The sequence below is a fragment of the Pituophis catenifer genome, unplaced genomic scaffold, assembly GCF_029215685.1.
Source record: "Pituophis catenifer annectens isolate HBS135680 unplaced genomic scaffold, rPitCat1.0.hap2 SCAF_1, whole genome shotgun sequence".
Classification (NCBI taxonomy): Eukaryota; Metazoa; Chordata; class Lepidosauria; order Squamata; family Colubridae; genus Pituophis; species Pituophis catenifer.
Window position 1 is genome coordinate 339,359,187 of NW_027256881.1, and position 17,837 is coordinate 339,377,023.

Consider the following 17,837-nt stretch of genomic DNA (forward strand, 5'->3'; position numbering starts at 1 on the left):
AGAAGGGGCGGCCTATAAATCAAACCAATAAATAAATAAATAAAATAAAATAAATGGTTATCCAACATCTTCTTAAAAGCGAGTGCTTACAGATTTCTTGGCAGTGGTTTTTCCTTTCTGGGGCTGAGAGGAAGGGACTGGCCCAAAGTCACCCAGCCGGCTTTCATGCCTAAGGCAGGACAAGACGTTTCCCTGTGTCTAATCCGGAGCCTTAACCACCAAGTTAAGTTGTTTTTATGGCTTGTGCCTACCTGCCTTCAAGTCAGTCAGTTTACACCTGGCAACTGCCTGGACAAATCCCTGCAATTTTCTTGCCAACGTTTTTTTCGGAAATAGTTTGCCGTTGCCTGCTTCTTCCCAGAGCTGAGCGAATGGAATTGGCTCCAAAAAGCCCCAACTGGTTTCCTGCTTAAGACTGAACTACAATTCATGGTCTCCCAGTTTCTAACTTGGTGCCTTTAACAACATTACTTGATAAGTAACTGAGGGTGGTGAACATACAAAAATGCCCATTTCCTCCTCCTACAGGTGGTCCTTGACTTATGACCATAACGGAGCCCCAAAAAATATCTCTTGTTAAGCAAGACGGATGCTAAGTGAGTCTTGCCCCGTATTAACGACCTTCCTTGCCACTGTCGTTAAACGAACCTCCGCAGTTGCTAAATTAGTAACATGGCTGTTAAGTGAATCTGGCTTCCCCCGTTGACTTTGCTTGTCAGAAAGTCACAAAAAGGGACCTAATCCTAACCGTTATAAATATGAGTCCGTTGCCAAGCGCCTGAATTTTGATCACATGACCATGGTGATGCTGCAACGGTCGCAGGTATGGAAAACAGTCGTAAGTTACTTTTTTCAGTGCCTTTGAACGGTTACTAAATAAATAGTTGTGAGTCAAGTACTATCTATATCAGGAGTCTCCAACCTTATCAACTTTAAGCCTGGAGGACTTCAACTCCCAGAATTCCCCAGCCAGCAAAGCTGGCTGGGGAATTCTGGGAGTTGAAGTCCTCCAGGCTTAAAGTTACCAAGGTTGGAGACCCTTGATCTAAATCAACCTTGACAACTTTAAGGCTTGTGGACTTCAACTCCCAGAATTCCTCAGCCAGCAAAGCTATATAGTATAGGATTTCCTGCCTGAGCAGGGGGTTGGACTAGAAGACCTCCAAGGTCCCTTCCAACTCTGTTATTCTATGTTCTATGACTTTTATTTATTTATTTCAAACAAATAATTCAAGGCAGCGAACATATCCAACACACCTGCCTCCTTTTTCCACCCACAACCACCCTGTGAGGTGAGTTGGGCCGAGAGACAGCAACTGGCTCAAATTCATCCAATCGGTTCGGTTGGACTTAAAAAGTTAAAACCTTAAAAAGTGATTAGCAGCACAAAGGATTAGACTAACCGTACTTTCCTCTGTCCTCCATCCCCATTTTTAAATCCCCATTATTAGAAAAATCATCCAACCTTAGTGGCTTCAGCTTTTTCCCAAATGTTCTGGACAAGAAGCAATGAATGGAAACTAATCAAGGAGAGAAGCAACTTAGAACTAAGAAGAAATTTCCTGACAGAACAATCAGTCAGTGGAACAACTTGTCTCCAGAAATTGTGAATGCTCCATCATTGGAGGCTTAAAAAAAATGGACAAGCATACAGAATAATGGAGTTGGAAGGGACCTTGGAGGTCTTCTAGTCCAACCCCCTGCTCAGGCAGGAAACCCTATGCCATTTCAGACAAGTAACTGTCCAATGTCTTCTTTAAAACTCCCCGTGTTGGAGCATTCACAGCTTTTGGAGGCAAGCTGTTCCACTGACTAACTGTGAGGAAAATTCTCCTTAGTTCTAGGTTGCTTCTCTCCTTGATTAGTTTCCACCCATTGCTTCTTGTCCTGCCTTCAGGTGCTTTGGAGAATAATTTGACTCCCTCTTCTTTGTGGCAACCCCTGAGATATTGGAACACTGCTATCACGTCTCCACTGGTCCTTCTTTTCATAAGACTAGACATACCCAATTCCAGCAACCGTTCTTTATATGTTTTAGCCTCCAGCCCAGAGGTGGGTTTCAGCAGGTTCTGACCAGTTCTGGAGAACCGGTAGCAGAAATTTTGAGTAGTTCGGAGAACCAGTAGTAAAAATTCTGACTGGCCCCACCCCCATCTATTTTCTGCCTCTGAAGTCCCAGCTGATTGGGAGGAAATGGGGATTTTTTTGCTTTGCTTTGCTTGCTTTTTGCTTTTTTTAATTTATATGCCGCCCTTCTCCGGAGACTCAGGGCGGCTTACAATGTGTTAATCAATAGCCTTCATACTTTTGTATATTTATACAAAGTCAGTTTATTGCCCCCACAATCTGGGTCCTCATTTTACCTACTTTTGAAAGGATGGAAGGCTGAGTCAACCTTGAGTCTGGTGGGATTTTGCAGTAACCTTCCCCTGGATTGGGGAGGGAATGAAGATTTTTACAGTATACTTCCCCTGCCAAGCCCGCCAAGCCACGCCCACCAAGCCACGCCCACAGAACTGGTAGTAAAAAATTTTGAAACCACCCCTGCTCCAGCCCCCTCATCATCCTTGTTGCTCTTCTCTGCACTCTTTCTGGAATCTCAACATCTTTTTTGCATCATGGAGACCAAAGCTGGATTAGAGTCGTCCAAACAGGGTTTTAGCAAAGCATTACAAAGTGGCATTAACACTTCCCGCGATCTTTTTTTTTTTTTTTAATTTGATTTATATGCCGCCCTTCTCCGGAGACTCAGGGCGGCTTACAATGCGTTAAGCAATAGCCTTCATACTTTTGTATATTTATACAAAGTCAGCTTATTGCCCCCACAAACTGGGTCCTCATTTAACCTACCTTAGAAAGGATGGAAGGCTGAGTCAACCTTGAGCCTGGGGAGATTCGAACCTGCAGAAATTGCAGGCAGCTGTGTTAATAACAGGGTGCATTAAATCACTGTACTACCAAGGCTCTTGATTATATCCCTCTGTTAATGCCACCTAGGACTGCATTGGTATTTTTCGGCAGCCAATTTCATTTGTCTGAAACAGGGTAGGGTCTCCTCCTGCTTGGACTAGAAGACCTGCAAGGTCCCTTCCAAAACTCATGATATTCTGTTCTTCTGCTTTATTATCCCATCCAATAGCAAGAGCCATTTAAACCTGACGATCTGCAATGGTTCAGTTTCTCCGGAAGATGTCCCCTGCCTTCTCCTGGCCCGCTCCCAAGTGGGAATTGCGAACTCCTTCCCCCACCTTAACTCCCCTTTGCTCACTCAGCTTTCCCCCTCTGCTCCACCCCCTCAACTATTTCAAGCTAAGCAGGAGCCCAGCAGCTCCCTTTCCAGGTTCCTGGAGCTCCGACAGCTTCTCCCAACCTTCTCTCACCACCTCCCAGGAGCCCTTAGGCCTTCCGACATGGCTTGTCCCATCTTTCTGGAAGGGGAAAATTGTAAGCCTTCTTGGAAGGAAGCCGCTGCGGGCTACAATCCAGCAGACACTCACTTGGAAATCATGGGGAAGCCGGTGATGGAGCGTTGGGAAACCCCCTTCATGCACGCCTTGGCCAGCGAGGCTGCTTCACAAGGTAAGATCAATTCCAGGAAGTGTTCTGTAGCCTCCATGCAGAGGGGCCTCGACTTCTGACCAAAACCGAGGCCAAAATTTCCACTGCCAAGAGAAACGTTTGCAAAGTGAGTTTTGCCCCGTTTTATGACCTTCCTCACTGCAGTTGTTAAGTGAATCGCTGCAGTTCAGGGGTGAAATATTCCCGGTTCGGACCGGATCGCCCAATCCGGTAGCGATGAAGGCGGGTGGTTCGGAGAACCGGTAGCAAAAATCCCTGCCCCCCCCCCCATGCCCAGCTGAGCCGTGCAATCATCAGAGGCTTTTTTTTTTAATTTTTAAAAGCATTTTTTCTACAACCTCTTCGGCCGAAAAAATGCTTTTAAAAGTAAAAAAAAAAAAAAAGAAGCCTCTGACGATTGCGTGGCTCAGCTGGGATCGTCAGAGGCTTTTAAAAGCATTTTTTTAGAGGTTGTAGAAAAAATGCTTTTAAAAGTTTAAAAAAAAACGGCCATGCCCACCCAGTCACATTACCCCCACCCCCAAACCACGCCCACAGAACCGGTAGTAACAGATTTTACATTTCACCACTGCTGCAGTTGTTAAATTAGTAGCATACTTTTTAAGTGAATCTGGCTTCCCCATTGACTTGGAGGGACCTTGGAGGTCTTCTAGTCCAGCCCACTGCTCAGGCAGGAAACCCTATACAATTTCAGACAAATGGTTGTCCAATCTCTTCCTAAAAACTTCCAGTGTTGGAGCATTCACAGCTTCTGGAGGCAAGTTGTGCCACTGATTAATTGTTCTAACTGTCAGGAAATTTCTCCTTAATTCTCAGTTGCTTCTCTCCTTGATTAGATTCCACCCATTGCTTCTTGTCCTGCCTTCAGGTGCTTTGGAGAATAGGTGCCAGAAAGTCACAGAAGGTGGACACTGCAAAGGCCATAAATGTGAGTCAGTTCCCAAGTGACTGAACCTGGGTCACATGACCATGGGAATGCTGCAACAGTCGTTAAGTGTGAAAAACGGTCAGAAGTCACTTTTTTTTCCAGTGCCGTTGTAACTTTGAACAGTCCCTCAATGAACTGTTGTAAATCGAGGATTACCTGTATCTTTTCTCCTTTGTCTTAGCTCCTGATGCTTAATTTCGTGGACTTGCTACATCCTACTCCAGGGGTCCCCAACTCCCACACCGCCACGCATTATCAGGCTGTGGCCTATTCGCAACTAGTCCGTGGGCTGGTGCGCATGCACACTGTTCTGCCCCAGCGACGGATCCCAAAGAACGCAGCACACACAAAGTCCGTTCAAACCTTAATTTAATAAATAAACCAGTCTTTTACAACAACCGCTGTTAATTAACTGCATTAACAGCCGCCAAGAATTCAAAGAATAATAACTGAAAGCTTACTATGGTTGGCAGAATGCCCAGAAGCAATTTGCAGGAAGCTGATAAGATAAGCAAGACAAGATACGAAGGTATGTGAACTAAGTTGTTCCCTGCAAATTGCTTCAGTCGGCCTTCCTCCTTAAATAGGCTAAGGGAGTGGCCAATTAGCCCCAAGCCTTACTCTCGAGAAGGCCTGAGGAGCCATTCCTGCCTTTTGGCAGCTCTGCGCGCCCGTGCATCGAGAAGTGGCTCCTCCTCTTCGTCCTCTTCACTAAAGGGAGCTTCTGGAGGTTCTGAAGGCCCTGGCTGAATCCCTGCCTCTGGCACCACATCTTTTCCAGCCTCCTCATTGTCTGACTCGAGCGCCAGCTGCACAGGCTGCTGGCGCAGCACCACACCAGCCTCCTCACTGTCGGAATCAGCTATTAGCTGCACAGGCCGCTGACGGGCCACAATACACACGTACGCAGCTTGACCCGGGCGACCGGTGAACTGATGCACACGGACATGCACATGCATATCGGCCCACCGCTTGCGTGGCCTGGTTCCCCTCTTTCCCCCCACCCGCCACCCAGCCCGGCTGCCAAGCTGTAAAGTTTAGGGACCACTATCCTACTCCTTTTCTACACTTTGCATAGCATTGCTTACTCCAATAGAGAATAGCATGATGGGTAGGGACATAGATATGTTCTTTTTTCTATTAATTTTTTTTATTTTTTATTATTATAAACATAATATGATATTACAAGACATACAACATTTATACTGTATATATATATATATATATATATATATATATATATATATATATACTCTCTTAACAGCTATTTCGTGATGATCTTCTTCTAATATTCACATTCTCTCCCTTTTCCCTTTATATTATTCCAGTTTCTTCTTGTCCCCTTCTCTTTTAATTACAGTGTATTATCTTAACATTCATATTAATTTCATATTTTCTCTACATTGACATATTCATTCTTTCCATTTTTTAAATCTCACCCCTATTTTTCTTCACCATCATTCCTATTCTCCAGCCACTTACACCATTTGTGCCAGATTATATAATATTCCGTGTCCTCCTTTCCTTAAAGCTCTTTTGTTAATTTATCTACACTCGGCACATTCTAAGATATTTTTTTTTATCAACTCTTCTTCCGTTGGTATATTTTCTTTTTTTCCAATTTTGTGCGTATACTATACGGGCAGCTGTTATAATATGTAAAAATCAAATATTTTATTTCCTTACTGTATTTTTCAATAAATATCCCTAATAAAAAGGTCTCTGGTTTTTCCGCTTGTAGGTTGTTCTATTATTTTCTCTAACCATTTTTAAATCTTAGCCCAGAACTTCTTTGCAGCTGGACAGGGACATAGATATGTTCTTGGGGGTCTTTTGCTCTCGGTGGAACATGTTCCCCACCCCCCAGCATAACCAACCACCCCCATGGATGCTCACGCCCATCAGAGTCGAGTTCCTGGTTATTCCCGTTGTCTGCACTGCAACGGAGATAAGAATAGCTCTGTGGTGAAAGGTCTCTGTGGAAAGGCTGGGGGGTGGGTGGGGGGTGGGCGTTTCAGGGGTCTCGCCCTTTGCTGACAGCTGCAGGCTGAGGCCCAAGATAAGGGCTGCTCCCTTGAGCAGTGGCAAAGGTCTCTTCCAACCTCCCAGACAACAGCTTTCTGCAAAATAGCAACTTGGGCCAAGCACAACGGCCTGAGAAGGAGACCGTTCCCCAGGAATTCCAGAAAATTGTCTATGTGTGTGTGTGTGTGTGTGTGTTTGAAATACAGGTGGTATTATTATTATTATTATTATTATTATTATTATTATTATTATTCTTTATTGGTTCGATTTATAGGCCGCCCTTTTCTGGAGACTCAGGGTGGCTTACAATGCGTTAAGCAATAGCCTTCATACTTTTGTATATACCTGCTTAGTAGGGCTTTCGGCCCCCCCTAAGCGGTGTTCTATTTTATACAAAGTCGGCTTATTGCCCCCACAATCCAGGTTCTCATTTTACTTACCTCGGAAGGATGGAAGGCTGAGTCAACAACCTTGAGCCTGTTGAGATTCGAACTTGCAGTAATTTTTTTTAAATTTTTTTTTTAATTTTTATTTTTTAATTTGATTTATATGCCGCCCATCTCCGGAGACTCAGGGCGGCTTACAATGCGTTAAGCAATAGCCTTCATACTTTTGTATATTTATACAAAGTCAGCTTATTGCCCCCACAATCCGGGTCCTCATTTCACCTACCTTAGAAAGGATGGAAGGCTGAGTCAACCTTGAGTCTGATAAGATTCGAACCTGCAGAAATTGCAGGCAGCTGTGTTAATAACAGGGTGCATTAAACCACTGTACTACCAAGTACAGTGTCTAATTGCAGGCAGCTGGCAGCTAAGTGCTATTTAACAGCACTTTAGTCCACTGCTCCACCAGGCTCCTGTTGTAGTCCTCGACTTACAACCGTTCATTTACTGACTGTTCAAAGTTACAACATCACTGGAAAAAAAAGTGACTTCTGACCATTTTTCACACTTACGACTGTTGCAGCGTCTCCCAGGATTGAAATTTGGACAGTTTGGCAACTGGCTCACACGTATGACGGCTGCAGTCTCCTGGGATCACGTGATCCCCTTTTTGCCACCTTCTGACAGGCAAAGCCAATTAGCTAAACACAGATTCACTTAGCAAACACGTAACGAACTTAACAACCACCGTGATTCACTTAACAACAGTGGCAAGAAAGGTTGTAAAGAGGAGCAAAGCTCACTGAACAAATGTCTCGCTTAGCCACATAACTTTGGGGCTCAATTGTGGTCGTTATGCGGAGGACTACCTGTAATGGTGTAATGGAGAAAATGGTTCAGCCCCTGGCACAGAATAAGAGTTTATACTGCAGAAAGCAAGAATGTATGTGAGCGGGGGAGGGGGGGTTGGACTAGATGACCTATAAGGTCCCTTCCAACTCTGTTAATCTGTTAATCTGTTAATCTGTTAATCTGTTAATCTGTTAATGTGTTAATCTGTTTATGTTTTCTGGGCAAAATAGATAAATCATTTGTCACTTCCTTTTCTTTCTATCAGTCTAGACTGCAGATCTCTGGTTCTCCTCCAAGAATTAACTTGATCTGACATTCTTAAGGCTTAAGGCTTTTTTTTAAGGATAAGAAACAGATTCCTCAAGAAAGACAAAAATTCTACTTTATGGACAGGGCTCTAGTAATTTCAAATTCTGAAATTGACTGAATATTCCTGTTTTCTTCCTTTTATGCCAAAGAGAGTCAAAGTGGGGCCATCTTGAGTTTCTTTCTAACCTTTTCATTTCCTGAAAGAAAATGTGTTTTTGTAATCTTCTGAGGCAATAGTTTCTCCAAGGTCATCTCTGTGGCTCTCATAACAACTTAGCTAACCAGATCTAAGCCAATCTTTGGATAGCAAGAGGGGCAGCACAGCATATAAATGTAATCAATCAATCAATCAATTAATCAAATCTTCCTTTCAGGAGGCCGGGTGCTGGAGGTTGGCTTTGGCATGGCCATTGCTGCCAGCAAAATCCAAGAGTTTGACATCCAGGAGCACTGGATCATCGAATGCAACGAAGGAGTCTTCCAGAGGCTGCAGGAGTGGGCGAAAACGCAGCCTCACAAGGTTGGGGCAAAGGGGCCTGGTGAGAAGAGGGCACGGATGCCCAGCAGAAAAGCAACCACAGCCCACTGCGGACTCTCTGTGCATGCGCAAACACTTCTGCTCATGCTCGGAGGGTATAAAACAGGTTACTTCCTGGTTAAAACCAGGTAGTAAGAATGATCGGGCGGGTGGGCGGAGCCTCGCGCTGCCGTCACTACCGGTTCTCAGAACCACCCGCCGCCATCACTACCGGTTCGGCCGAAGTGGTCCGAACCAGTAGCATTTCACCTCTTATGCAGATCGTTTTGAGGGTTCCATCACAATGCATGATGGGAAAGGGGATCGGGGCCCAAAAGCAATGAATGGGGAAGGGAAGTGATGTAACCGAGTCCCTAAATTGATTCTAAACTGAACAACTGTGAACAGGCGGAGGGAGTAATAATGGCATGTGAGAAGGTCCTTGGGAGGCAGGAGGGAGAATAGCAGACTTGACAATGAGGTAAAAAACAGGTATCAGGCATGGGAAGCAATTCAGAAGGGATTCCCTCTTAGTTTTCCAGACAGTAAAAGAATAGGAAGGGAGAGTTGATTTGGTGTAGTGGTTAAGGTGTCAGCCTCAAAACCAGGAAATGGTGAGTTCTAGTCCCATTTTAGGCATGAAAATCATCTGGAGATTTTGAGCCAATCACCAGAAAATGGTGAGTTCCAGTCCCGCCTTAGGCATGAAAGCCACCTGGTGACTTTGGGCCAATCACCAGAAGATTGTGAGTTCTAGTCCCGCTTTAAGGCATGAAAGCCATCTGGTGACTTTGGGCCAATCATCAGGAGACGGTGAGTTCTAATCCTTCCTTAGGTGTGAAAGACAGTTTGGGTGACTTCTGCCCAATCTCTCTTTCCCAGCTCAATTCACCTCACAGGGTTGTCAGAAAAATAGGAGGAAAGAGTACTAGGTATGTTGCTTAGAAAGTAATAGACAGGATAAAAATCTAATAAATAAAAATACTTTCAAGCTTGCCAAATTCTTTTAATGCAACCTAACAATAAGGATAAGAGTTAGAAGAACTCCTGGTGGTGCTGCTTTTCTGGACTACCTCACAGGGCTAACAGACTTCCAACCCTGCTCCAAAATAGGGCAAACAAGAAGGGAATTTCCTCCCCAGCTTTTCAGACACTTTTAAGATGTTGACTGACTTTGGAAGGAGTTGTGTTTCTGCCAGGGAGATCTGAGACTTTGATTGCTGAAGGCCATGATCTGAAACCGCTCGTTTTCCTCGTTTTGCTTGCATTGCAAACATTTTTTTTCCTTTTTACGAAGACACTTTCGTCCTACAATATAAGCATGTTTTTCCAGCATCACGGTTTGCCTCTTTGTTGATTGCACTACATCTCAACCCCGCAGGTTGTCCCCTTGAAAGGGCTGTGGGAAGACGTCGCACCAACCTTGCCGGATGAACATTTTAACGGTAAGAAACAGGGTTGTTTCCGTTTCTCTGGGTGATTTGTTTCCCAACTTTTAGCCATTTTACAAATCTGTGGACTTCAACTCCCAGCATCCCCTGGGGTTATGGCAGGGATGGGCAAATGTGGCAACTTTACAACCTGTGGACTTCAGCTCCCAGAATCCCCTGGGGTTATGGCAGACGTGAGAGACAATGGCAACTTTACAACCTGTGGACTTCAGCTCCCAGAATCCCCTGGGGTTATGGCAGACGTGAGAGACAATGGCAACTTTACAACCTGTGAACTTCAGCTCCCAGAATCCCCTGGGGTTATGGCAGACGTGAGAGACTATGGCAACTTTACAACCTGTGGACTTCAACTCCCAGAATCCCCTGGGGTTATGGCAGACGTGAGAGACAATGGCAACTTTACAACCTGTGAACTTCAGCTCCCAGAATCCCCTGGGGTTATGGCAGACGTGAGAGACTATGGCAACTTTACAACCTGTGGACTTCAACTCCCAGAATCCCCTGGGGTTATGGCAGACGTGAGAGACAATGGCAACTTTACAACCTGTGGACTTCAGCTCCCAGAATCCCCTGGGGTTATGGCAGATGTGAGAGACTATGGCAACTTTACAACCTGTGGACTTCAGCTCCCAGAATCCCCTGGGGTTATGGCAGACATGAGAGACTATGGCAACTTTACAACCTGTGGACTTCAGCTCCCAGAATCCCCTGGGGTTATGGCAGACGTGAGAGACTATGGCAACTTTACAACCTGTGGACTTCAACTCCCAGAATTCCTGAGCCAGCCATCAGAGGTGGATTTCAGCAGGTTCTGACCAGTTCTGGAGAACTGGTAGCAGAAATTTTGAGTAGTTCGGAGAACCGGTAAATATCATCTCTGACTGGCCCCGTCCCCATCTATTCTCTGCTTCCCGAGTCCCAGCTGATCGGGAGGAAATGGGGATTTTACAGTATCCTTCCCCTGGTGTGGGGTGGGAATGGAGATTTTACAGTATCCTTCCCCTGCCACGCCCACCAAGCCACGCCCACTGAGCCATGCCACACCCACCAAGCCACACCCACAGAACTGGTAATAAAAATTTTTGTAACCCAACACTGCCAGCCATGCTCAGGAATTCTGGGAGCTGAAGTCCACAGGTCGTAGAGTTGCTGTAGTTGCCCATCCTTGGTGCTTTTGAGCTCTTGATCTAGCACATAAATAAATCTATGCCCGCACATTGACAACCAAGTTGTACTGAAGACAAGGAAGAGTTCTGCCATGTTCCTGATTGTTGGCCATGGTGACTGGGGTTCATGAGTTGAAGGAAAACCTCCAAGAAGTTCATTGAAGGAGCACCCCATTCCCAGACAGCAAAAAAATGATGATTATAACCGTGATGCATTTCTTTCTTGAGATCCAAAAATCTGCTTCTCCACATGCAGGGATTCTCTATGACACGTATCCCTTGTCAGAAGACACCTGGCACACCCATCAGTTTGACTTCATCAAGGTGAGTACGGGCACCATTGAAGGGATGTAGTTGCAACATACCTGGCGGGGCGACGTCTGGCTGGGGAAAGCTACTTTAAGGGTCGAAAGCTCCATGAAAGGTAGAAAAAGAGGAATTTAGAAAGTTTGCTCATCTAGAGTGGACACGCTGTATTAAGCAGGGTTTGCAAGAAAACCCGCCAAACTTAGAGAGCACCAAAGACCCAAAGGTGAGCTCACCTTGAACAAGTTTTTATCTGTTTTTTCAGCTTGAAGGTCCCCCCCCTCTCTCCCAGATAAGGAGATAGCAACGTGCCCCTTTCAGATTTACAATAGTGCTTGTGTACCAAGGAGCAAATGGTCAAACCTGTTTGCTTCCCCCTGGAAGATGTGGCCTGTCCTTTGTCCCAGGAAGGAATGTGATGGACGCGCCTAACCGGTTGAGTTCAGGCAGCTGCGTCTCACTTAAGCAACAGAAATTCTGGGCTCAGTTGTGGTCGTGAGCCGAGGACTAGCTGAGTTTTCTTTCCCTACACATAGGCTGTTCAGAGGGCTGAAAAATGTGTATTATGACCGGTCCTCACACTTATGACAGGTCCTCACATTTATGACCATCGCAGCATTCTTAACAACCGTGTCACTAATTTCACAACTGCGGTGCCTCACTTCACCACGGTGACAAGATAGATTGTAAAACGGGCAAAACTCACTTTGAACAAACGTCTCACTTAAGCAACAGAAATTTTGGGCTCAGTTGTGGTCATGAGTTGAGGACTAGCTGAGTTTTATTTCCCTATACATAGGGACTATTCAGAGGGCTGAAAAATATGTATTGTGACCAGTCCTCGCACTTATGTCCGGTCCTCACATTTATGCCCATCACAGCATTCTTAACAACGATGTCACTCATTTGACATCTGCGGTGCTTCACCACAGTGACAAGATAGGTCATAAAACAGGGGCAAAACTCACTTTGAACAAACGTCTCGGCCTACCTGAAGGGCATCCCTGCTCCCTTCTGGCTCTTGTTTAACTGGGAGTATCCCTCCTCCTGCTTTGAGGAAGTTAAGGGATATGGGTCTCTTTTGGGGCCAAAAGAGGAGCTAGAACAGCCTTTCGTCAGGGATGTGCGAGAGATTGTAATTGGAAAAATATAATAAAATTGATTTTCGGAGTTTGTGACGCTGCTGTGGGCAGCGGTGAGCCTGTTTACTTATCTTTGTTGGGGTCGTAAAACGTGGATGGGCATAGGTTAGAAGTGAGTCACGTGGGGAAATTTTTCTGGGTCTTGCGAGTTTTATTTGGGGGTTCCCTGAAATTTTAAAGTTATTTCAAGGGTTCCTCCACCGGTCTTCCAAAAGGTTGAGGAAGGCTGGGTAGGATCACCTGATCCAGAGACAACATGCTTGGCACCCTGGTCTGTGACCGAGGCTTCCTTAGAAAGTAAACAGCACAAACTTAGTCCCGGCAAACCTCTTTAATTCATACAGCTGTAAATTACTTTCATTGATAGTCCGCAAGGCTTGGTAAACAGTCTTTCAGAGGAAGGTTATCAACACCCACCTATCTCACATGGAACGCTGCCAGAGAGCTAATTTCCAGGCGCAGGGCAAGGCCAAACGTGGCACAGAGTCACAAACAGAAGTTTCAGATCTTGAATCGGCCAGATGAACTAATTGCTTCCTGCAAAAGCTCACGCCCCGTTCGCTTCTCTTTTATGTCTTATGGGAGGGGCTAATCATCTCCAAGCCTTACTCCCAAGTCGACCCTGTTTCCTTAATTGTTCCTATCTCCTGGCAGCTCTGCGCATGCGCACACTGGGAACAGGCTCACGTTGTTCTTCTGCCTCCCTGATGTCAGACTCAGGGAGATTCCGGAGGTAGCAAAGAACTACCAGCTGGCCTTGGCTCCCTCTCTGCCTCTGACTCAGAGCCATCGTCCGAGCCTTCCCCAGACTCCAGGATTGGCTCACGTTCCTCCCCAACCTCCTCACTGTCCAAATCTGCTGCCAGCTCTGCTGGCCGCTGGCAGGCCACAACACACAGATCCCAGTTAGCCTGGCTAATGGCAAAGGATCATGGGCCCTGTAGTCCATCACTCCGTAGGAGACCCAGCTGATTCTCTCCTGCTTGGTGAAGCTGCTGGCCTTGATTTTTTTTCAGCCTCCTCCTCTTCATTCAGGGCAGTCAGTTTGCCGTTGATTGAAGAAAGTTCACTTCCCTGCCATATCGACTCTCTGGTTTCTGCCCTCTGGGGCACCCATATGCCAACTTTCCCTTCAAACTGCTGTCCAGATGTGGTCAGAAGTGTTCACATGGCCATAACTGTGTGATGAAAGCTGGGGTTTTTTTTTAATGTGCATCAAAAAAAATCAAGATGGCAACCACAAATGTGTGATCAACTATATGTAGATGACCAGGCTAAGCCCGAGGGAGGCGTCAAATGCATCATCAGTTACGAGTCCCTTTGCGCCCACAAGAGATCTTAAGTCCAGCCTACCTTGAATTCTTGCGACTCTTTATCTATGGCCAATTTGCTTGGGCTGTTAGTAGCTCAGATTCTTGTAGAGAGCCTAAGCTTGCAACAAATCTTTATACCCCTTTGAGCTGCCTGGACTTCCTGATTTCCCTGGCACTTGACGTTGTACCTTTTTATGTGCATTGTGATTGCGTGGTTGTGCAACCATCATGTTGACTTTTCTGACACATATCAAACTGTTGGGTTGGAAAAAAAAAAGTATGATTAAAAAAAGTAATAATGGTGATTAGTGCTTTGTACTTTGTTTACGTGCATCATGATTGCATGATTGTAGTTGCCATTTTGACTTTTGTTGGCATTTGGTGAAAAAAAGGATGGAGGTCAAAAAAGTCAAGATGGCGATCCTGAAAATACGATTGAAATTCCACCTGGCTTGGGAGCAGAACCTCTCTTTCCAAGGGCCAGGCTCCCAAAACGAAGAAAGACATGTTGACATTCTTCTACGCTGTTTCCTTTACTGTTCTTCACCTATGGACAGAAATCTTACCAAACTAAAGCGAACAGCTCGCGCTATAAAGCATATGCTGTGGGAACTATTAGGGAGGAGTTGTCTTCATCCTCTTTCTCCCACACAATCTGAACTGAGTTGTCTCTGGCTCCTCTGGAACGCAGCCCCTCCCTCTGGGAATCCAGACTACATTCCATCACACCAAGTAACAGATTCTGTGGCATTCCCTGACTGTAGGAGAAGGACAGGCAGGGGGTGGAGTCAAGAGAGGAATCAGCCTGGAGTCATTAAAAGTTAAAGGTTCCCCTCGCACATATGTGCTAGTTGTTCCAGACTCTAGGGGGCAGTGCTCATCTCCGTTTCAAAGCCGAAGAGCCAGCGCTGTCTGAAGACGTCTCCGTGGTCATGTGGCTGGCATGACTAAACGCCAAAGGTGCACGGAATGCTGTTACCTTCCCACCAAAGGTGGTCCCTATTTTTCTACTTGCATTTTTTATGTGCTTTCGAACTGCTAGGTTGGCAGAAGCTGGGACAAGTAACGGGAGCTCACCCCGTTACACAGCAGCACTAGGGATTCGAACCGCTGAACTGCCGACCTTTCGATCGACAAGCTCAGCGTCTTAGCCACTGAGCCACTGCGTCATTACACTCCCACAAGCCATTTAAGTCCAACCCCTCTTGAATTCTGTTGATTCTTATCTAGCACCAATTTAGTGCTGTTAGTTGACCAGATTGTGTATGAGCAATAAAATCAACTGGAGCTTAATGTGTGGTCCTGATTCTTTGCGCTTAACGCTGCCTCTCCAAATGCCACTCCTCCTTTCCTCCCTGTAGGCTCACGCCCATCGCCTCCTGAAGCCAGGCGGGGTCTTCACCTATTGCAACTTGACTTCCTGGGGGGACCTGATGAAGAGCAAGTATTCAGACATCGAAAGGATGTTTCAGGTGAGAGCAGGGAAAGGCTGCTGTGCAGGACACTTCACTGGGTGGAGATCAGAGGCGGGTTTCAGCAGGTTCTGACCAGTTCTGGAGAACCAGTAGCGGAAATTTTGAGTAGTTCGGAGAACCGGTAGGAAAAATTCTGACTGGCCCCGCCCCCATCTATTCTCTGCCTCCTGAGTCCCAGCTGATTGGGAGGAAATGGGGATTTTGCAGTATCCTTCCCCTGCAGTGGGGAGGGAATGGGGATTTTGCAGTATCCTTCCCCTTGAGTGGGGTGGGAATGGAGATTTTACAGTACCCTTCCCCTGCAGTGTGGAGGGAATGGAGATTTTACAGTTTCCTTCCCCTGCCACACCCACAGAACCGGTAGTAAAATTTTTGAAACCCACCACTGGTGGAGAACCCATCCCGAGCCCAGCATCTTCATCATCACGACACACAATTAGCTCTGAGTTGCTGTATGGCTTGCAAGAAAGCCTGCTGAATGTCCGGTGGTTTGCTTGAAGGAGAAAAATGAGAAGTCCTGTCCACTATCTGCAGGGTCAGTGTCCCCAAACCAAGACAGGCACGTTTATTTATTGGTTCGATTTATTTATTGGTTCGATTTATTGGTTCGATTTATATGCCGCCCTTTCTCCGGAGATTCAGGGCGGCTTACAATGCATTAAGCCAGTGTTTCTCAACCTTGGAAGCTTGAAGATGGGTGGACTTCAACTCCCAGAATCCCCCAGCCAGCAGCGCTGGCTGGGGGAATTCTGGGAGTTGAAGTCCACCCATCTTCAAGCTTCCAAGGTTGAGAAACACTGCGTTAAGCAATAGCCTTCATACTTTTGTATATACCTGCTTAGTAGGACTTTCGCCCCCCCCAAGCAGTGTTTTTTTTAATACAAAGTCAGTTTATTGCCCCCACAATCCGGGTCCTCATTTTACCTACCTCGGAAGGATGGAAGGCTGAGTCAACCTTGAGGTTCTTCTAAGCAGCTTCTTTACTGTTTCCTACCTATTGACAGAAATCCTTCTCAAGACAGTAGCTGTCAGCGTTCCAAGTAATACATCCATAGCAAACAGGACTCCAAAGCAAGTGAATTCCTCAAAGAATAGTTTTATTGGACATATCACCTTGGTGCAGGCTGGTGAAAACCGACTCTGAATGTTCCCGCGGTTTTCACCCAATTAAAAGTTTTCCTCCTTCCCCAGTCACATGATCCAGTCAAGGTGTCCCCCGGTTGCCTGGTAACTTCACTCCAACTCTCTCTGACCACCTGACGCTGTGGAAGTGTCCTTGGTTCCCAGGAGAAAGTAGTTTGTTTTGGCTACAAACCCCAGCTCTCTCTATTCCCCCCTCCCTATCCCTCAGCTCCAATGTGGCAACACTGAAACTTCAAAATGGCTTCCGTCAGGTCAGCTTCAGGGTTGACAGTAGCATTCTCATAGGCTTCTTTCCCTTCTCTTTTGGATTGCATCTTGAGAAAAAGCAGAGCCTCCCTGCCTTAAGAGGTCATGCGGATGCTGCCAGTGATGGTTTATTTAATAAACTATAGCTTAGCGTGCTGTGTTGAAATCAGGGTAAATCTCCCTTTGGTATTTTTCCTTAGGAAACACAAATTACCCACTTGGTGGAGGCCGGTTTTGAGACCAAGAAAATCCACACTACTGTTATGGATTTGGTTCCTCCAGCTGACTGCAGATACTACGCCTTCCCCAAGATGATCGTGCCTGCCATCCTCAAATAGATCTCCCAGGGAGGAAGATCTCTAGGATCAAAAAAAAAGGGATCTCTATGTTGGCAAGAAACACGAGCAGTCACATGAAATGTTCTCTTGTGGCAGACGGGAGAGGTGAAAACTAATGCGTGAAAGAGCCACTTTAGATATATTTTTCCCTTGCTAAGAATTTAGTTTAACCAGCGTTCCCAAAACCGTGTGTCTTTCTCTCTCAGCTGTGTCCCTCCCAAATAAGTCTGCCATCAACATCTGGGCTTCCACATGGGCTTCATTTAGAGACGAGATGGGTTGAGCCTAATCATCTGTACGTGTGTCATAGAATCGAACTTTTCCTTAAAAATCAGAAAGACTTTAGTTCTTGTGATTCTGAATATAATGAAAGGTGGTAATGAGATAAACCATGTGGATTATACGCTTTGATTTACAGGATCCAATCTGGGTCGGTCACCGCCGGGGACCTGAGAGTTTGTCTTTGGAGCTTCTGGACTCGTACTGGAGCCCATCCTCTCTAGCAGAGGAGAGGATTGTGTGCGTGGTATTTTTATGGTGCCATGTGTAGCTTTTTAGATGTTGATTGGGGTGTTGATGCTTAGCACCTTGACCCCAAAGGTGCTTTTTTCAGGAGGCAACTGGACTTCCTTGTTTTTTTCTTTTGAAGACATTTCGTTTC

General features: G+C 45.9%; 1 protein-coding gene across 1 annotated transcript; it reads left to right on the forward strand.

Annotated features, from left to right (window-relative positions):
- Positions 1 to 3,320: 3,320 nt before the first annotated feature.
- On the forward strand, positions 3,321 to 17,836 carry GAMT (guanidinoacetate N-methyltransferase). The gene is made up of 6 exons (XM_070944347.1): positions 3,321 to 3,579; positions 8,454 to 8,599; positions 9,978 to 10,041; positions 11,470 to 11,537; positions 15,336 to 15,446; positions 17,039 to 17,836. Exons 1-6 carry the CDS (start codon positions 3,411 to 3,413, stop codon positions 17,174 to 17,176), a joined length of 696 nt encoding a protein of 231 aa, XP_070800448.1. The 5' UTR covers positions 3,321 to 3,410; the 3' UTR covers positions 17,177 to 17,836.
- The last annotated feature ends 1 nt before the right edge of the window (position 17,837 follows it).